This window comes from Vanacampus margaritifer, chromosome 11, assembly GCF_051991255.1.
Source record: "Vanacampus margaritifer isolate UIUO_Vmar chromosome 11, RoL_Vmar_1.0, whole genome shotgun sequence".
Taxonomy (NCBI): domain Eukaryota; kingdom Metazoa; phylum Chordata; class Actinopteri; order Syngnathiformes; family Syngnathidae; genus Vanacampus; species Vanacampus margaritifer.
In genome coordinates this window covers 11,410,962-11,432,740 of record NC_135442.1, presented here as the reverse complement: position 1 = coordinate 11,432,740, position 21,779 = coordinate 11,410,962, and the positions used below count along the sequence as shown (strand labels likewise).

Here is a 21,779-nt window from a genome sequence, read left to right as displayed (position 1 = left end):
TCATTTGAGTACAATTAAATATTTGGTGTATTTTCTTTTGTAATAGCACCACGCGGTCACTTTGCGCGTTCTTTTTAAGTGGGTGGTGTTGGTGGTGGGATGGGTGGGCTCAGGGCTGTCCCCCCAAGGAGGAAGTTCCACGGGTGTTGCAAACGCGGAGCTCCACTCAAAGGGTTTAATTAACCGCGACGGAGATAATTATCCCTGGACTGTCCAAATTAGTTTTGCATAATCGCACCGATCCTTATGAATTAATCTCCCTGCAGTGTAATCTAGTAAAAAGAGGGGAGGGTGCTGGATTGAAATTAAACACACACAAACACGTAGTTGAGAACACGCTGTCATCAGCAGGTTGTGCATGTCCCTTTTAATTGAGATTTGAAATTCACTTTTAGGGGGTGCATGCACTATGTACACCCTCAGTGACACCGGACAAAATCGGCCTTTTTCTTTTTCTTTAATTCACCGGGACTCTACAGAGGGGAAAAAAACTGATGTTCATCACTTCAAACACTTTAATCCAATTATTTTTTCTTTAATCCTATTCGGTTTTATTGTTGTGGTTATTATTGTTCTTCTGATCCGTTTTTCAACAGGTGACACTAAAGAAAACACAAACATACAAATTCTATAAGAGTTAGTTAATCCCTGCCCATGATACAAGAGGAAGTGTTTGTTTGTTTTTTGGGGGGAAAGGGGGGGTGCTTTTGAAATTATTTGAAGGCAGATTAAATAAATTACATCCTCTTAAAACGTCTCCTGTGCAAATTCAGTCTTGTCCTTTTTATTTGCTCACCATATATTCCACTAAAACAATAAATATTACAGACATCTAGAAAAGGGTTTAAAAACTCTAAGTCAGGGGTGGGGAATCCAAGGCCGGTGGGCCACATACGGCCCATGCATGAGAGCATTGGATCAGGCCGGTCATGCAATTCCAAAAACAAATAGTGGAACTGTTATAAAAAGTCCCAAAACGTAACTGTGCATAATATAGAATCATAAACATTTGTTTCATTGGACATGAATTTAGTACGGCCCTGGAGGACTTTATAAAAACTGCAGATTCCCCACCCCTGCTCTAAATGTACACATGATGCTAGTGAAATGCCCCTGTGGGTGCCCCGGAACACTAAATAAACTGCCTTTTTTTTGTACATTTTGTTTTGTTTTGCAGGTGTGTCACAATCCTCCCTCGGACAGTCCCGGCTCCAACAGGTGCAAATTAACGTCCCCTTTCCCTCCCTCTAATTGGCAGAGGTTTGGCGAGTTCTCACGGAGACCTTAAATAAAGGCAATCATCCATACATGTGATATATGCACACGTCATCACATGTTAAAGTTTGTGCATGCATAAATCAAAGTAATGCATCAAGTTTGTTTTTCAAATTTTCGCATGGGCTCGATCATAACGCCGCTGCGTAGGCGGGATAAGGTTCGAGTTGAGGCTTGCCCATCCCGGGGAGCAGGATGTACGCGAGGGGCGGCTGGAGTCCGGTGGAGGGCCACGCCGTGCAGTTGCAAGGGATCATGTAGCCAGGGTTCCCGGGGGACGGGTGCGAGTGGGTGTGCGTCACGCCGGCACCGCCGGTCCCAGCGAAAGCACTGGCGGCGCTCGGCGGGTAGCCCAGCGGGGACGTGTAGGGGAAGGAGTGCGGCGAGAGCTCGCTCATCTTGGAGCCCAGGTCGAAAAAGGAGTAAGGGTTCGTGGCCATGGACGGGTTGAAAAAGACCCGGGCCGCCGCGGCCGCTGCCGCCGCCGCCGCCTTGTCCGGGTTGCAGATTAAACTCTCGGACAGAGCTCCCGCGGAGAGGCCGCTGACTTTGAGCGCGTCGTGCTCCCCGAGGTTGTAGGGCACCGGGAAGGAAAACTTGTCCTTTTTCATCAGGGTCTTGGGCTTCCGTCGGGGTCGGTACTTGTAGTCGGGGTGCTCCTTCATGTGCATGGCCCGCAGACGCTTGGCTTCGTCGATGAAGGGCCTTTTCTCGGACTCGGTCAGAAGTTTCCACTCGGCGCCCAGCCGCTTGCTGATCTCCGAGTTGTGCATTTTGGGGTTCTCCTGGGCCATTTTCCTCCGTTGGGCTCTGGACCACACCATGAAGGCGTTCATCGGGCGTTTGACGTGATCCATCGGTTTTGACATACTTTGCACAAACTCTCTGTAGAGGAATGAACACATGCATGCGCAAACGTCAATACAATGCACTCACTCGACAATAAGCGTCACGCGTCGTTTTACTTACTTGAAACTTTAATTCTTCATCCCAAGCGCGATTATCTTCTGCAAAAAAATAGAGAACTCCTTAAAAGTGTTGTATTCTCCTATTCATCCTCGCGTCCACGCCAAAGCAAAACAACAGTGGGTAGAAAAACACGCAGTCTTGTCTCGTTGTCCTCCGGGTGTCATCCAGCATCAGCAACTGCGCGCACGCAAGTGGATGACAAGTCTCCGTGGCCCCGTGTGAAATACTGCATGTGTGGCAGGTAGTGAAAGTGCCGACTGGCGCATGCGCACTAGAACGCCACCGCGCACGATCGACTCCTTTTCGCTTCCCCCTCTCTTCTTCCCTCTAAATTCCCAGCCTCAGTTTTAAAGAGATGCTCAGTGCTACCCCGGTCACTTTATCCCCTATTAAAAGTCCGTTTTATTTCTGTTAATGCGCACGCAATAGTGCGTTACGCACGAACGCGCGCGTCTTTTGCGCGCTCGTTCACCTCGCATGGCCTCACCTGCCCTTAACCCCTCGCACTCGCCACCACCACTTTTCAAATATTAGCCCACTATTTAATATTGTCATATTTGGCGACAATATTGAGCCACTGAGGAGGTCTGAAGTGTTTCTAATCGTGCTCGGTGAAATTAATTACTTTCCTCAAACCACCAGCAACCACCCCCTCTCCCCATTTCCCCCTCTTTTTACTTCAAAAGACCCTCCCAAGGGCAGCCAGCCGATTCACAACTTTGCAATTATTACACTTATCAGCTCGGACTTGTGCAGTAAATTGTTGGTTGGAGTGTTTTTTTCCCCCTCCTCACACCTTCACTGCTCTACATTATTATACATGTCCAACAAAAAATTAATAAGGGAATAGCAGAGCGCTTGAAAAAAAATATAACCAAGGAATTACGTCTGCAGGTGAAACAATTTAATGAATGAGGAATTCAGTTCATAGTTTGCCCCTTTTAAAATATTGAAATTTACAGCACAATCAATTATACAACAATTGCATAATGCACAATTATTTGTGGCTATTGCTAAATAAGTCACATGCAAAATGTAATTCTCCTGTTAACCTGGAATTATTTTAATGATTTGCTTAAAAGGTATTATTTTCATTATTTTGTTTTTGTCTCCGCATCTTGGTGGAGAGGATGATCAGCATTTTAGGCAGTGCATGTGAGACACACACACGCACACACCACAAACATGCATATAAATCCTACGAGTGGCTTAATTTCTTCAACAAGATAATGACACAAAACAGGGAAAAAATGAGATGCATTGTTTTCATTTCCTATCAGATGATAGATAATACTTGTATTATCCAACAGGAGATGGTGTATACTGTATATCTATATTTTCCGATACAAAGGTTATCATTCAAATTCTTAATTTTTTTTAAATTAATTTCAGTTTTCATTTTTATTACATTTTTAGGCTTTATCCAACACTTTTCACAAATATAATTTCTTAAATTTTTTTGTCAGCATTTTTTTTTTTACGCACGCACATTCACACACGCACACACACACACAGTGAGCGGTTTAATTCGAATCTGTCCAAATGTAAGGAGAAAAACACAGTAACATAAACCCTCCTCTCACCTGCGGTCTTCCCTTCCTTCCCAACCCTTGTTGTCAGGCCGGAAATAACCCTTCAATAATTCAAGATGAGTTAGTGAGCGCGGGGAGAATTATACCTGCATGGCTCCAGCCTCTGAGACGGAGCCACCTCAGAGCACACAGAGCAGGATAAGACTTCAATGGTGGGGGGAATAGCATGCAAATAAATAGAGGGGAGACAGCAGCAACAACATGCCCATGGGGACTTTCTCCTCGATTAAGAGAGAAGATCGCACACATTTGACTACTCTGTCACTCCCTAAAAATTAAACAATAACAAAAAAATGGTGCAGCAGTGATCTCTCTGAAATGAAACAGCCCCCGAGAGGTGTAAGGATCTTCATGGTAGAACCAAAAACACTTTCACATATTCCGCTAACACTGCACAGAGGGCAGGTGGCGTAAAAAGCATGCATCTCTACAAAATAATTCTTTAAATTCCACTGCATTTTTTTTGTGTTAATATAGTTAGTCTGCACACTTGTTTAAAACAAAACATTAACTGACCTCCTAAAATGATGAGATGCATGTAAAAAAAAATAAAAAAATAAGGAAACAAATGTTTACCAGTTATTTACTTTATCTCAATAAATATATTTTTTTTTAATTATTTTTCTTCCTTGAGCCTGCAGTTGAGTGAGAAAAAGCAAGTTGAAGGAAGAAGATGCCGGTAAGAGGAAGGTGCAGCAAACTAAATTAGGAAGGTAAAGAACAGATCTGCGTTAGATGAAGAAGAAAAGCTCTACAAAGTCAAAGGAGAAATATGTTGGAAATTTGAAAGCGGAAGATCTAGACAGATGGAAGTTAACGATGCAGCAGGTTAAGGAGGAAGGTCTAAGTAGACGAAGAAGGAAAATGCAGGAAGTTGAAGGAAGTAGATGATGCACACTTGAAGGTGTGAGGAGGAAAATGAAGGCTGGGAAAGGAGCAGGATGCTGGCAGGCAGCGCGTTCAACTTCCTGTTCGCCCTCAGCAGGCAGTCAGAAGTGAAACATGAAGAAGTTGAAGGCGCATGTATAACTTCAACTTCTTCAGCTTCCACCTTCGACCATCTTCCTTCCCACCTCAAATTCCCGTCTCTTTCCCGTCAATTGCTTGCCTCCCTCCTCCAACAGCTTTTCCCCTTCAACTGCCTGCATCCTCCTCATGAAATTATTTTTCTCCTTTTTAGTTAACCGCCGTCTCTCCTGCCTGCGTCTTCCTCCTCCTTCTCCTGCCGCTCCCACACAGGCCGAGCAGTAAATAGCAGGTATGCATTTTCCTTCTTTTAAGATTGATGCCCCACTTTACATCCGATGAAAACAGATTTTCTGTTTTAACGCGCGGCCTATAATGAGATTGAAGATGATGTGAGATGTAATTCTAAATATGATGTACATTGTTTAAAACATTTAGGCCACTTGTATGATTAGCTGATGGAATAAATTGTATCATGAAGATAAGAGCGGCATCAATAAAGCATTAATTAGATTTTTTTTTAAAGGAAATAAAATGGGAATGTTAGAAATATTTTTCTGTTGGACAAAGGTGCTCCTCTGCATGATGTGATCCGTATTGACAGTCAATTAGTCACCAACACATCCTATTAGCTCCAGAATCTTATCTTAAGTGAGCCTTTGATAAAGTGCTAATGACAAACAGTTTAAGTGTGTAAGGGAGCCAATGGATTGCTATTTAAAGATGACTGCGTGTAGATTAGAAGCCATTTTGTCTAAGGAGATTTCTTTGCACAATACAGAAAAAGCGCACTAAAGAGCAGGGGCAACATAATGATCGGATTGCCAAAGAGACAATGTCGACTTCGGCATCACCTCAAATGAGTCACACATCCATAATTCATGTGAATAAAGTTAGTATTTTCCCGCCGTTTAAAGATGTGACCTATTTTGAATAGTTGTGTTCTCCAAACACATTCAACGGGTGCCAAATTAGTTGTGCAGCTCTTTAATCATTCTAATTATACAGTCTTTATTCCTCCTCGGGGCAGACTTTCGTGTCTTTGTCTACGTGGGAATTATTTTGGTGAAGAACCAAAATATTTACTCAACCACAGCCTAAATATTACGCATATCAGGAGGAATTGAGAAAATAATCCTCTCATAGACCGCAGTATTAACTTAATCACATTAGTGTAAATACTATTGATGGTGGTCATGATCCTGAGTGAGCGTGTGCGCGTGTAGCAACGGTTGCGGGATGGCGCTGCAAAAACGCCCCGAGGACCGAGCGGTGTCAGTGCTTGTGATGTGCTGCTAAAGAGGATTGATAGTCATTTCCTTCATGGAGGAGCTGAGCCGACGCGTACAAGAAACTTTGAAAGCACATTATAGAAGGAGAATAGCTCCACAGAAGGATGCGCCGCTCGGGAGCTTGATAAGACCTTCGTCTTGAAACCAGCGCTTGTCATCGTATTAAATGTAATCTCACCTTGCTTGAATATCTCCACAACCCCGAGGGGGGCAAAGGAAATAGTAGCAAACGCCCTGGATTGGTTCAAAAGAAAAACAAAATGGCTGATATTGATGAAAAGTCCGATTTTTTTTTTTATGTCAGATTATAGCGCTGAGGCCTGCGGGCTGGATGTTGAGATGGTACATATCCTCGGTTAAGATCCACCTCCCTGCAGGCTCCGACTTTTCCCATGATAGACTGTTTGGAACCATTTAGCAGATACATTATCACCGGCCTTTTCTTCCTCATTATATTCGCCCCCCTTATCGCCACGGCATCGCTACAAAGCCCCAAATAGAGAGTTGTAATTACCAGCGCTGCCACCTGATAGCGACCCCCTCCTATCAGTTTTTATCACTGCAGGTCTTGCTAACTCATCACAGGGACCCGGGGAAGAAAAGACCCGCTTGTGGCACACATCTCTCAGAAACACGTATAGTTGCAGTTAGGGGATCAGAGAAAAGTGATGCACAAGGCTTTTTCGACCCCCCCCCTCTCTCTTTTCTTCCACCTCGTTTCCTGCAACCCCACAAAGACTCACCTCTCCTTTTATGTGGAGGCTGAATCGAGGCGGTGGCGCAAACAAAACATGATCCAATCTCCTTGAACCCGTGGCAGCGCACCGCATTGGCTTTTACATTGGCCGTCGTCCTTCAGCGGGAACGCTCGACTTGTGTATAAGGCGCATCAAAGGCGCCTGTGTAAAAGTTGCCGTGGGTAGCGCTCCCAGCTTATTAGCCACCTCTGACCTGAAGGTTTCCCTCGTGCCAGTGAATAGACGACGGCGCACGCAGCCTGTGTGGGTTTTTGGAGTTGAAACAGTGCATCTGTTTAAATAGCTCTGATTAGGGGTCAAAAATGCTTTTGTCTACAGAAAGAAAAGAGTGAAAAGACCAAATCAGACAGCATAATCATAAGGCGGTGTGTGCAGAAAAAAATGAGAAGGACAACATTTAATCAAGCTCACAGTAAAATTCTAACCCTGACTTGGGGTTACATTCAGATGAATGAACGGAACAAAATTCTCAATACCAAGCTGAATGACGTTAACTTGCTTTAGTGCTGTCTTTGTCTTGCTTATATAATTACACTGAGAATTGTATGCCACTGGGTTACTTTTGATTCATCTACTGCAGGGATTTCTTTGTGCGCACAACACAGCTCACAGTTTAATTTGTTAGTAGTACTGTGGAATATCCAAGCGCGAGTGCTCTTAAAGTTGTTAAATGCTTTTCAAAAGTTGCACAACCTCTCGGAAGAAATGTGAGACATCCGCAAAACTTGAAAGTCAACAGCATGTCGCATATTTAAAGTCATTACTTATAAAGTTGATGAAGGTTTTATGATTGAGACAGTTTGACCCTTGAGCAGATTCGTTTATTTCTAAAGATACATTTACAGTGCAGGGTGTGATACCGCATTCAGATTTTTTTTTTTGAAATCAGCCTTGAGATTTAGCCAGCCAGGCTGGTAGCCCGACAATTTTGACCCCTTGATAAGAAATATGGTCCTTTTTTCAAGTTGTATCATCGCAAAGGTGAAAATAATGTAAACCTTTTACAAAGAGAGAGAGAGGGAGAGAGACAGAGTGAGAGAGAGGTTAAGGGGAGAGGGAGGGAGGAAGAGAGAGAGGGAGAGTGAGTGAGAGAGAGAGTAGCATGAAAGTCCCTCACCTTTTGGCAAAATTGGCCATTTTCAAACCAAAAGAGGTGACCTTTCTCTTGTTAGACTATGAGGAGAAAAGCCGGGTTGTTGCCTGATGTTGCTTGCGCTTCCTGGTTGACGAGCGACTGCAGCTGTCAATGAATTTTGGTCCCACTGCTTTTACTGTTGTTTCCTCGATTTAAATATACAGTAGAGGGTCGCAAATTTTCTGTTGCAGTGCGGCAAGTCACTGACTTTACAGTAAGTGGTTTGTGAATATTGATTTCAGTCAGGCAGGCGATGGGCCTTACTTTTCGCCTTCTTCCCTGGCTCTTGTAGCCTGACTGTAGCGGTGAATAGAAAAATCCATTTTATTTGAGGGGATTTAAAGACCATAACAGTGTCATTGACACAAGCCAGGTCCAGAAGATGCTGCAGTTGGTGCATTGTTACGGCCCAATGCCACAACAGTGAGCGAGCGAATATGGCCTTGCTTACAAGCATCACATGCGGAAATATTATGCTGCCGTTTCGTGTCCGTGCTCGTGATAGTGTACGTATGGCGTGTGCACGTTTCTGAATGACTGCGATCAATGAAGGGGCAAGTGTCCTGTCAGCAGAAGCCTGTTGGGCCTGAGAGAGAGGAGGTGGGTGGGCGACGGCTGTCTGTGCTTATTTCATTATTTTGATGAACGCAGCATCAGCATGGCAATGCTAACTTTTACCGGTGTCGCTCGCTCCAATCGGGTCATTATTCATTCCAGAGAGTGAGTGAGGGAGACGGGAGGTGACGGCCGGCAGGGCGTATTGATCAAATGTTGACAAAGTATTCCCACCTCGCTGTCATCAGCAACATCGCCACGCCGATCCCCGTGCCCGCGCGACAGCCCCGACGCTCCCGCTGACGACTTCCACTTATCGGCAAAGCAGGCGCTCTGTGCGTTAAGATGTTTGTCTAATGATTTGAAGTAATCTGTTTATTCCCCCCACCTCCCCCCCCCCCCTCCTCGTTTATCTAAGCAGAGCAAAGCGGGGGGAACATGCCCGCTCAAAATCACACTTCAAAGCGCTAATCAGTGGCGTGAAGATTAATAAATTTACTCGTGCGAGAATGCTCCTCCAGTTTGCACTTTTTGTTGTTCTTTGGTGAAAGTCAATATCCAAGCAAAAGGTATCCACTCGCCACACAAAGGCCAGGACTCTGGAAGTGTCAAATCATCCTCCCAAGGGACGCAGGCTAAAGACGCTGCCTAAACAGGCCCCCACCTCTAAAGCCCGGTCATCCCCGAGGGGGCTGTTTGCAATCCATAGGAAAGTATCTTTGCTGCTCAAATTAAGTCCTGCCAAGAGTCAAGTGAAATCAATATGGTTAATCCATAAATTGTCCTGAGTGATAATTGCTAAGAGGAACTGTAATTACAAAAGACATTAATTCACCTCCTTAGATTTTGTGCCACAGGAACCCAACCAGCCAGGCTAACAATTTACAAAAGAAGTGTCTGGTGCAGATTTTTCTTTAAGGGACATGGCACTAGCATTTTCAAACATGAAAACACAAACTTTACAAAGTTAGTCAAAGTCATCTAACAATGATTGTCTATGAAAATTGTGAGCTGACACGTCACCAAATTCTTGTTTTTGGTTTACGGTGGTCACAACAAAGTTTTGAGGTTATGAACAACTCACAATCAACTACTCATACTTTGTTACCACCGTACTTAATGTGAAATTCCACAAATACTCATTTTTTTCTCATTATTCAGACGTTTACCAGTACTCAGAAAGTACCTAGGGCTTGTAAAAAATTGAAATGAAAGAAAAATCACTGATTTATAGCCTACTTCATATGCAGCGTCACTCAATATGCTTCATATACTGTAGTTTAAAGTAAAGCATTTAAAAGCACTTCCAGAGTTAAAGAGAATTAAAACCAAAGTAAAGAAGGAAAAAAAAAACTTACTGTAATTACTATAAGAGCGTGCAGTGGAAGAACAAGATTTTCAAAAGCAAAAGACCTTAATCATAGGGGTATAGTTTTTAACCTGGGTTTAAAAGCATATACACTATGTTGGTATGTTCAAATTACTGTATTCACTCTGATAATAGTGGGCAGACTGTATTATACATACAGTACGTACACAAAACAAATTGCTTGTAAGGGTCATTTTGGGGGGTTTGTGTTATACACGGGTGCATGTTATTCATCGGACTTTACGGTAATTGTTTTCTATTTGTGTTTTTCTTTCAAATATTTACAGTAATTATGATTTCACTACATAAAAGTGATAGAAAGTCATTTGCATAGAAATTGGGGTTAAATTGGAACTTTGTCGTAAACCGAGGATGCCCTTCCTGTATTGTGAGCCAAATCCAATATCACTGTTTACTTTTAATGTACTGAACTGTACACGTGAAAGAAACGGCATATTTACATCTAATTTAGGCATTTTCTATTATCGCCAACTACTGGCCTGGCATGCAAATCACAGCATTTTCATTTGTTTTTGCATGTTTTGAAAAAGGTGCTGTTTCGATGTAAAACTCTTAAAAAAAGCAAAAGGCAACTTTCCTGTATTTTTTATTATTTTTTAACTGTCATTGTCATGTAAGCGTAGTTGCGGGTAACGGAGGCTGCCCTCAAGTTCTCTTTCCAAACACTTTTGGCTCCGCTGCAAGCATTGTGCGAAAGCTTTTTGAACCCCTGCGTGCTACACTCCATGGGTTCTTACACTGACCAGTCATCGATAACAAAGCTTTCACAAAATATACACCTTTGTTCCCGCCGACAATGTGTTCCGGGCATTAGCATGATAATAACATGAAAAATCTACACGGCTCAAACCTTTATGCGGCCGACTGAAGACACTCGGAGCGTCGCACAAACGCAGGGCGACGACCTGTGTACATTGGGGTCTTTTTTTTTTTTAAATGCACAAACATTGTAGAGGCATTCTTGTGTGCAGCCCCAGGTTGCAGCTGGCCCGTCTCTCACTGTGCACTGCCAAGTGCAAGAAAAGGGGGCTCTCTTTTATCAGGACGGAGCGAATCTGGGCTAATGTGTCTGCTAGAGAGTGTCCCAGGGAGCCCCGCTCTCCCATTCTTTGGCCATTCTTTCCACTTTTCTCCTCTCCTGCACTCGGGATAATTGCAGTTTAATTGGGTGACAAGAAATGAAAACTGTGTCCACATTATCTCGGATTATCTCTTTTTCCTCCAGCTTGCCATCAATTCAAAAGGCCCATTTATCAGCACGGGGGAAGCTGATGCTTGGTCAGCTTTGGAGCACCAGTTAGCAAAATGAAGAGCGAGGGAGGGGTTGCTGCAATTTGACAGCTCGGAAAAAATGTTCTTTGCATCTTATCGTAAGTGTGCATTCATCTTCAAGATGCATATCTTAAAGCCTCTGTAAATCAATAAAATATACAATTCTATTCTTCCATTAAAAGTGTGTTTCTTTCAGACACACAAAAACACCAGCTCAGGTTCTCCAGCGCATTCTCCCCAACAATCAGGATGCTTGAGTGGAGATTATTCAGAAACATCTCACAAAAGCAATCGCGCATCACTTTAGCATCGCGGACAAAGCAAAATAATGAATGCAAATAAGTTTCAGGGTGCGCTTTAAAGCCTGCGTCATTCATTTACTCGACATTCTTAAATTGTCTATGGCAAGGTTATAAACATTGAGTCAGCGCAGCCTAAGCTCTCCTCTCTTTTTGTTTGAGCTACACTCCAAATTAAAAGCCTCTTTCAGGATGCATGGATGCATTTAATGACGATCCGCTCTGATGGCACAGAGAGGAAGGTTTTTTGGAGAAAGGAAGCTCTCCTAGAGAAAAGCGTCCCCATTATGGGCTTTGCTTTTCTATTCTTACTGTACATTTTCTCTCACAATAAATCCTCCTTTCATGTATTTGCCACACACTCAAGCACCGTTGCAAATGGGCCTTTGCATCAAGGTTAGGACATTGCAAATGCCAGACAAATAATGGCCAGCCAATCGGAGAAAGCAGATCAGTAAACCGTTTAATTGATAGCCTCTGCATACAAATGGGTGAGACCTTGTCAGTGGACTTCATATGAAGCTCCTTGTCGGAACATGGGCGATGGCCTGATTCTTTTGCTGCTATTAATAGTGTTTGTAGGGGGGAACATTTGGCAGAACCAAGAAGGAGCACTTCCCACTCTCACTACCAATGGGCGACAAAACATGAAACAATGTTTGTGCATTCTAAGCTATAGTGCGCATTAGGAGTGTGATCATGTAAATATATTAACATTCCAAATTGCCCGTCCGTTGCAGCCGATTTCATTTACAGTACATAATGTTGTGCTAAAACCAACAAACTACAACAACAAAAAAACACTATAAATCTCGCACAATATGCACGGAAAATGATTTTGTTGAGGCTTGTGAAGTTCATGTGGGGCGGCATGGCTCAGTGGTAGAGTGGTTGGGGGTTGGATGACAGAACCTCGATTTGCTCCCAGTGGACCTGGCAGCGCCCTGCGTAGCAGCAGTTGACCATTTGTGTGTGAATGTGTTGGGCACCATATGGTTATGTGGCCCAAAAATAAAATCTCAATTCTTTTTTTTAAGTCATTCAGGACGATTATGATTTTAATCGATTTTAATTTTAATAAACCCACCAATCTTTATTTAAAGATTTTCGTTTGTACAAAAATTATTCCTGTGCAAAATTGTTCCGACTACAATAATGTATACTGATTCCAAATCAGTTTTAACATAAACTTAACATTCATAGTTTGTGCTTAATTGCCACAATTAGGTAGTTGGTAGCTATTGTAAACATGTCTCGTAAACCACCCATCCAGCATTCTGCCACTGGATGCAACAGAACATAACAGCAGCTTTTAATATTCCAGAAGACAAAATTCGATTTCACGATTTAGCAAATATTCAACAATTCGATTGTCAAAATTCATTCAATTGCCCAGCCCTATGATGTAGTTAAATGCGCTATATAAAAAGCAGCCCATTTAGCATTCTCCTTCGGGTGTCCGTAGCAGAAAGATGGCAGTGAAACATGCCACCTGACTGAAGGGCATGTCATGATCTATAATTGTGACCAAAAGTCCACATTCACTTGCAAAGTGGAATGTCATGGCTCTCCTCAGCTACCAGTTATTTCTACAACTTTTGATTTTTCTCTAATAGAGTAATTGGAATGGATACTTTCTTGCCACAAACAAAGATTCATGAATTTGTGTTCTTTTAGGACTTTATTCAGGGTTAACAGAAAAAGTGAGCAAATCTTTTGGGTCAAAAATATACATACAGCAACATGAATGAGCAATTGTGTCAATGGAATGAGCATCATACCATTGCCTCTTAACTTCTTGTGTGTGATTTTGAGTGACTGCGACTTCTCTGAGGCCATTGAAATAGGGCTCATTGGATACCAATGCCCACAAAAATGGCTCAATGGTGTCAAATTGGATCTGAAAACACAAATCATTGACTTGAACAAGTCAGGAAAGTTGCTTGGAGCCATTTCAAAGCAGCTGCAGGTCCCAATACTAACAGTGCAAGCAATTGTTTGCAAGTATAAAGTGCCATGATCAGGAAGGAAATGCAAGCTATCACCTGCTGCTGAGAGAGAATTGGTCAGGAGGGTGAGGAGTCAACCGAGAACCACCAAAAACAGATCTGCCAGGAATTAGAGCTGCTGGAATCCAGCTGTCAGTGTCCACAGTCAAGCATGTTTTTGCATCGCCATGGACTTGGGGAGGCTACCGTGCAAGAATGGAGCTCTTGCTCCAAAAGCAGCACCTTAACTCTTTGACTGCCAAACGTTTTCAGAAACGGGATGTCGCCAGTGCCAGCTGATTTAAGCATTTTGACTGATCTTTCAAGGTCCACAGAAAATGTTGTGTTTGGACTATGGAAACACACATACTACCAAATGAAAGATTGGACTCTCATCTTTCATCAGAAAAAAAAGTTTGTTTCTACCTTATTCCATTCTTCAGTAATCAACAATAGAAAATGGTTACTTTCACCGAAATGCTCTGTTTTGAAACAAAAAGCGGAGAAAAAGAGCTTTTTGTGAAATTATGTTATTTCATGCACTCTAGTGAATTGTACACTTCTTTTTGTCCATGAATGATGCCACAAACACCTAAATAGTGCTTTACTTCTGTAAAACGCTTTCACCAACAATGAAAAAGTGTTTTTTGATTGCAAAATACGTTTATTTCCATTCAACAGTGTAACAATTTGACAAAACAATTTCGCAAACTATTTACAAATGTGTGCAACTGTGGTACTACTTACAATTATGTGGATGTTTCAAATACAGTTTTTCTTTTTAGAACGCTCCCCTGCGTGCAAGGAGACGCCGCTGGACTCGCACAACAGTTTACTTTCAATTTGTCCATTTCGCGTGCAAACGTTACACTTTCTTGGCTGCCTTTTTTCCGGGGAATAAATAGCAAGTAGCAGACTGTACCCACTCCTTCGATGAATATGCATTGGACTCGGGGCACTCTTCGTCGTCCGATCGAACGTCCGCCTGTGCGTGCTCGGTTGTGCTCCGCGTTACGACGCCGTCATAGCCGCCGCGTCAGCGGTTCCAATTTCGCCGTCAAGCTCGGATTCACCTTCATCATCATCGATGATGATCATCGTCGTCATCAATGTGCTCTTTTAGCGTTGGTCGATGCCTTTCGTCTTGTAAGTGCATTACAATTTTTCCTTTGTTTTCCATTCTGATCTCCTGCTCGACGCTCCAGCTCCGCCTCTACTGACGCCCACCCGATCTTGTCAAAAGACAGTCATCGCTGCCCTCTAGGGGCCAAAAATAGTCCTTAGGCACAACAGACCTAATTGAAACTTTCACCACAGATGCGGAAGGGTTCCCTCTACCCGTTTCAAAAAAAAAAAAATTAAAAAATTAGATGACGTCTTTTGACGTCATTGGCAGCCCTCCGTAGGTTTTTACTTGACGTCTTTAAACGTCAGTGGCAGTGAAAGAGTTAAGGATTGGCTGAAGATTGCTCCTGATCATATGGATAAAGATAAAAACCTTCTGGAGGAAAGTTCTGTGGTCAGACACAACAAAAATTGACCACAATGCCCAGCAATAAGTTTGACCTTAAGTGGCCTTAGCCCCAACAACACCATGCCTATTGTCAAGCACGGCGGTGGTAGTGTTTTGCTCTGGGGCTGTTTTGCTGCCCATAGAACTGGTGCAATACACAGAGTAAATGGGATTAACTTCCTTTTTTTTTGTTTTCCTTTAAAAAATCATCACCTCAAAGTTTGGGTTTTGGCCACTGTTTGGTGTTTCAACAGCACAATGACCCAAACACACATCAAAAGTGGTAATGGAATGGCTAAATTAACTCTTTGACTGCCAGACGTTTTCAAAAACGGGTTGTCGCCAGTGCCAGCCGATTTAAGCATTTTGAGTGATCTTTCAAGGTCCACAGAAAATGTTGTGTTTGGACTATGGAAACACACATACTACCAAATGAAAGATTGGACTCTCAGCTTTCATCAGAAAAAAAAAGTTTGTTTCTACCTTATTCCATTCTTCAGTAATCAACAATAGAAAATGGTTACTTTCACCGAAATTCTCTCTTTTGAAACAAAAAACGGAGAAAAAGAGCTTTTTGTGAAACGATGTTATTTCATGCACTCTAGTGAATTGTACACTTCTTTTTGTCCATGAATGATGCCACAAACACCTAAATAGTGCTTTACTTCTGTAAAATGCTTTCACCAACAATGAAAAAGTGTTTTTTGATTGCAAAATACGTTTATTTCCATTCAACAGTGTAACAATTTGACAAAACAATTTCGCAAACTATTTACAAATGTGTGCAACTGTGGTACTACTTACAATTATGTGGATGTTTCAAATACAGTTTTTCTTTTTGTAACGCTCTCCTGCGTACAAAGAGACGCCAGGACTCGCACACAGTTTACTTTCACTTTCACATTGGTCCGTTTTGCGTGCAAACGTTACACTTTCTTGACGGGCTTTTTTTCCGGGGAATAAAAAGCAAGTAGCAGACTGTACACACTCCTCCGATGAATATGCATTGGACTCGGGGCACTCTCCGTCGTCCGATCGAACGTCCGCATGTGCGTGCTCGGTTGCGTTCCGCGTTACGACACCGTCATAGCCGCCGCGACAGCGGTTCCAATTTCGCCGTCAAGCTCGGATTCACCTTCATCATCATCGTCATCAATGTACTATTTTAGCGTTGGTCGATGCCTTTTGTCTTGCAAGTGTAGAGCTGCTTGCAAACGCTCGCCATTGCCCGTTCCCTCCTCCATCTCGCTCCATCTAACGTCTTCTACTGCCGCGTCAATGCTTTCCAACCACGGAGTCACCCTCATCTTCATCATCGATGATGATTATCGTCATCAACAATGTGCTTTTTTAGCGATGCTTTTGGTCTTTGAAAAAAACGGCTCTGGCGTTAGCTCCTCGCGACCGGCCGCCATTTTTCCTTTGTTTTCCATTCTGATCTCCTGCTCAACGCTCTAGCTCCGCCTCTACTGACGCCCACCCGATCTTGTCAAAAGAGAGTCATCGCTGCCCTCTAGGGGCCAAAAATAGTCATTAGGCTCAAAAAACCTGCTTAAAACTTTCAGGAGAGCTCCGCAAGCCTTCCCAGCACCCGTTTCAAAAAAAAAAAAAAAAAAAATGGGAGGACGTCTTTTAACGTCTTTGGCGCTCCTCCGTAGGTTTTTGCAGAACGTCATTTAACGTCTTTGGCAGTAAAAGAGTTAAGCTAAAATTAAGGTTTTAGAATGGCCTTCCCAAAGTCCTGACTTAGTAAAAAAAAAACATTGAGAACATGTGGACAATTGGAAGTCCCTCTCAGCAAATGTAACAGAACTGCACCAATTTTGTCAAGAGGTGTGGTCAAAAATTCAACCACAAGCTTGTGGATGGCTACCAAAAGCGCCTAATTGAAGTGAACATGGCCAAGAGACATGTCACCAAAAATTAGCATTCATGTATTTTTTGACCCAACAGATTTGCTCACTTTTTCTGTTAGCCCCGGATAAAGTCATAAAAGAACGAAAAAGAGATGTAGAAATAACTGGAAGCTCAGGAGAGCCATGCCATTATGTAAATTTTTCATCTGTATGTAATATAATTACCAATTACTAGACCTATGATTATATAAAAAAATACTTTTTTGTATATTATTGAAATTAATAGTGGGATTTCAAAATAAATGAACATTGAAGAATCAAAAAATTGTACACACTCTTTAGCTTGACAGTAACCAACTGGGAGGGGCAATAGACAACTTGAAGCAAACACTTGTTCACTGTTTGCCAAATTGCTGCCACCATCAAGGATTCGTACCTTTTTTGCTCGCAACACAAAGCAGAAAATTGTCTGGGCGATGGCTCGTATCTCAAAACTTGTAAGTCAAGTCTTCTCCGCATGATGCAGGTGTTCTATTTCAGACACTCGTTCACTCAAGACGCAATGAATTGATACCTGAGTCAGGATGAGAGCAAAGCGGGGATTTTAGCTGTCACATTCACGCCGACATCATTTTTTACACGACGGGAGGATTGCTTAAGACCGGTCAGTGCATGATGAGATGGGGGGGGGTTGCAGTTTGTCTCATCAGAGTGCAAATAAGTTCTCATCGCTGTCCAGTGTAATCTGGCGCGCGGGCTGCTGCATGCGCTGCTTTAAATCAAGCGTCGGGGAAGCTGCAGGTGCTACCTCACAGACAGGCAACCCCCCAACCCCCCACCCCCTCGGGGGGCCGTGAACGCAAGGATAAACGGCAAATCGACGGCGGTGCTGGCAGAGCAACGAGCTGATTAACTCACTGCGGGGGCAGTTTCTCATCACCAACCCCCCACCTTAGTGATGGCCGGGCCTGGTGTCACTTTCACTGGTGTGTACGCGCGTATGCCAGCCGGGCCCACGTCGTCTGGGTTACACACGTAGCCCAGATAGAGTTGGTATGTTTAAAGAGTGAGAATGTGTGTGTGTGTGCGTGTGTGGGTTGGATCTCTTGGGAGCGTGCTAATGTGTCAGCTCCATGGCTCATTTCTTTCAATTACAGCAGCTGGACCAGGCGAGAGAGCGAAAGAGCCCACCAGCGGGTCCGCTGACAGCCGCATATGGGTCCCATCACCGCTTATCACAGACCCACTCGTGAGTCACGAAAAGAAAAAAAAAAAGAATGTGACATATTGCCATCAACAAAAGCGGGTTACACAGAGCACAATTTGCTCTTTGTCGTTTAATGAGCAGGTGACTGTGACAGTCTTTAGATGTTAAATTAATTTTTATTCACCCCCCCCCCCCCGTGCTTTCTAAGTCACCCTCAAACTGTTAAAAAAAATATTCTAAATGAAATCCTACTGTGAAGCTAACTTGCCTTAATATTTAAATAATAAATGGAAGTCAACTTTAATCATCTCCTGCTCTCCAGTGGAATTGTCCAATTGTAGAATGTTGATTTAGCACGCCACATGAATACAGAGCGTCATCACACACATTTTGAAACGAGCTGTGCTGTTTTCTATTGTGAACCCCCCCCCCCCCCCATCCCCGTCACTTCCCTTGTGGTTTCCAACCCCAAATTAATTAACATGATACAGAAATAGGTAGAATTCAAATGTTGGAGCCCTCACTTTGTGCCTGCGTCCTCCTTTGTGCGCCTTCATTGTACCAAATTATTTAATTGGGTCTCTCCGATTGTGCGCAGACACAGGAAGGAACACGGGCCATTGTGGGCCTCCATACAAGTCACAATACGCTATCAAATTCAATTCCCATCAAAACGTCAGGCTGCCGGAGAGCCTGCAGCGGCCCCCGAGATTAATGAAGATCTGCATCAAGGCAAAGCGCGAGTCTGAGATTGGAGATCCCCCCCCCCCGCCCCCAAATAAAAGACCCCTTCACCAAGAACAAAGGAGGCCCTGAAAGGCGCTGGGATGTTCTGAGAGGGTGAAATACAACAAAAATAAAGAGTTTGGCGTGGCGGTGGAGGGGAGGCGGCGAGCTATACTAGAAAGACACCTTTTTTTTCTTTTTTTTCCTTCTTTCCAGTCACTTGATTTGCCTAATTCAGTCAATAAGTTGAAATAGACAACAAAAATGCATTTTGTATTTAAACAAAAAAATAAATATTAAACTTTTTTTTTTTTTTATGTACCAAAAACAACAGTTTATCATATTTAGTTAGATTAAAATAAAATTAAAATACAAATCAGAATCCATTAATAATGTGTCAAGTCTGTTCACATAGTGGACATTCAATAAGTGGATTTCGATATGGATCTGGGAATAGTGTGAATTGACTTCATTTAATTAATTCTAAGAAAGAATGCAGCTACTTCTACTTTTTGTTTCACCAATATTTGATGGTATTTAATGTTGTCGTCACGTCCTCAAAAATCATTTTAATTTAAAATGCACCGAATATGAAATTGAATACTGCATCCATCTCCTCAAACAGCAACAATGAGTCCACGTTGCGTGTGTTTAAATGCGTGGTAAAATCACAGACGTCAGGATTTACCTTGATTGTGCGACCTGACGTGTGAAAAGCGTCAAATTAAAACACTTGTCGTGTTCTTTCAAGTCTTCTGCTGCACAGAAAGAGAGCGTCAGAGACGCACCTCGGCTGCATTCAGCACATGTGAATGGATTTTTCCTCTTCATTCGCTTTGTCTGACTGCAACAACTGCGTGAATTTGTTCCAGAAAGGCGGCATGTCGACAGGTGGCCTCTTTCAACTCAACTTTATTTGTGTTGTTGTGTTGGTGGAGAGATAAAAAAAAAAAAAGACTCTTGACGTGTGAGATGCTTGAGGAAAACAATTTGAAAAGTATGTCATTGTTTACATGCACTCACCAGACACAATATTGGGTAACCCTGTAAGATTCAATCGGAGTGCGGTACCAAAAATATTCAGGTTTGATTGACACGATAATGATTATTAATTTAGCAGTTGTTTTTATTGTCTATCATGTGAAGGTGAAAGAGAATAGCACTCATTCTGATGTACAGCAGTTCTAAAACACAATAGTAAATATACTGGATTATTAAATGAATACCTCAATCAAATTAATCTGATCTTTTATTATTTATTGTATGACGTGTCCCTTCAGTGAGAAGAACTTTTTGTTTCATCCCTGGTACCAAAACATACTGAAGTATCCTCATGTGATGCTTTAATTTTGTTGAAAAGAACAAAATAGGAAAATGTTAATCGAAAAACGCCCTTTGTCAAGTCAATGAGTGCCTGCTTAATAATCGGCAAAATAGCCTACAGCGTTTCACTCTCTAATTGACCACCCAATTTAAACAAATACATGTAAATCTCAGTTGAATGTTATTTTGAACATGTGCTTCATAGGTCACCTTTTCAGCTATTTAAAATGTCTATTTAGAAAAAATATCTTACATTAAACAAAAGGAATTCAAGATGACCTACTTTTACACAAGCATTTAAAATGCAACATTTGCTTATGTATTGAGCAGATTCCTGCCTTTCCAGTAAGAATGAATATCGAAAATGATGAATAGATTATTTGGCTCCGTTTTCATACAAACTTTCAAATGATATCTTTTCACCAGTTTGGTACTGATTTCTCCCCTTATAGATGTGTGCCCTTGTTGATAAAATAAGATCCATTCCCTAGCAACAAACGTGTGTAGTATTTTAGCATTTTAATATCATGCATTAAAGCATTTATGATTTCAGATGCGATGCTGCAATCCGCACCACAAAAGGAAATCCCTGAAAAAGAAATGATTCCGTCCGGTGCCACCAAAGCATTCTGCTCGTTCACATTCGGCTGGCGTTGTGTCCCAGCCCGCCATATTTACTTCATTTCCCGCCATTCATAGATGCTGCTCGCCGGACCGGAACATTCCAGCTGCCACCTCAACATCTCATTATTTTGGGGAAATATCAAGCTTGTATCGTCTTGATAAATAATTCGCACTAGTATAATGTATCGGACTAAAACATATTTTCAGCAGGGCGACGGGGTTAAAGTGCCAATCTCACCTCTTTTTATTTATTTAATTTTTTTTTTTATTTCGCCCCGAAGACAGAGATTTCCATATATAGAGTGACCAGGGCTCGTGTTGTGACGCGAGCAATCGGGATGGAGCGCGCGTCCTCCCATATTGCTGTCACAGATTGGAAATGAGGCCTGCTAACCTGTAGGCAGCCTCCCCAATCAGCTTTACACATTGCCAATGCATTTGTGGCTGCTGCTGCCTCTGAGGGGAGAAAGAGAAGAAGAAAAAAAAAAAAAAAAAAAGAATTGTGAAGTTTTTATCTGAGCCGCTGACAAACATTACTCTTTAATGCAGTTTTGTAGAAATGCATTCTTATCCCTCTTGGAAGGAATTTATCTACTTGAAAGCGGCAAAACGGTTGCCACAGGGAAGGATTTCTTTTAATGGACTACAAAAGGCTCAGTATGGGCCGCGTCCCGATTTCTGTGATGGCTCGATAGAGGAGGCCAGCCATATATTCATGGGAAATTGTTTATCTTCATGCGAGCCGGAGCCAAAGGCTGCGTGACAATAGCATTTCAACTTTCATCCCAAATGATTCTATTGCACTTTTTGAGATTGTTCTGTGCAATTTCAGACAGGTGCTTCAGGAATATCAATCTGCAAAAGGAGATGTCACAAAACATGAATACAAACTATGTGTAGATATATATACGTGTGGAAAAAGAAACATCCCTCCCCCGTGGGAGGTAAACGTCCCACAGAGTTTACTATTCACGCAAGGCAACATTGTCTCTCGGGCCTCCGTGTAGCCGCCTGACGCGTTTGTCTTGTGTGAGGTCCT

General features: G+C 42.5%; 1 protein-coding gene and 1 long non-coding RNA gene across 5 annotated transcripts in view; one reads left to right on the top strand and one right to left on the bottom strand.

Moving 5' to 3' along the window:
• The window catches only part of LOC144060035 (uncharacterized), a 42,748-nt gene extending 24,535 nt beyond the window's left edge, over positions 1-18,213 (top strand). The window contains exons 3-5 of one of the 4 annotated variants that reach the window (XR_013295830.1): positions 1,178-1,218; positions 5,017-5,094; positions 18,018-18,213. This is a non-coding gene — a long non-coding RNA (uncharacterized LOC144060035). Of the gene's footprint in view, positions 1-1,177; positions 1,295-5,016; positions 5,095-11,157; positions 11,271-18,017 lie in introns of those variants that run through there. The other 3 variants (XR_013295831.1, XR_013295832.1, XR_013295833.1) reach the window with 3 other exon arrangements.
• On the bottom strand, positions 758-2,144 carry sox21b (SRY-box transcription factor 21b). The gene has a single exon (XM_077579142.1). The coding sequence runs from the start codon at positions 2,142-2,144 to the stop codon at positions 1,407-1,409; it is 738 nt and encodes a 245-aa protein (XP_077435268.1). The 3' UTR covers positions 758-1,406.
• Positions 18,214-21,779: the final 3,566 nt, after the last annotated feature.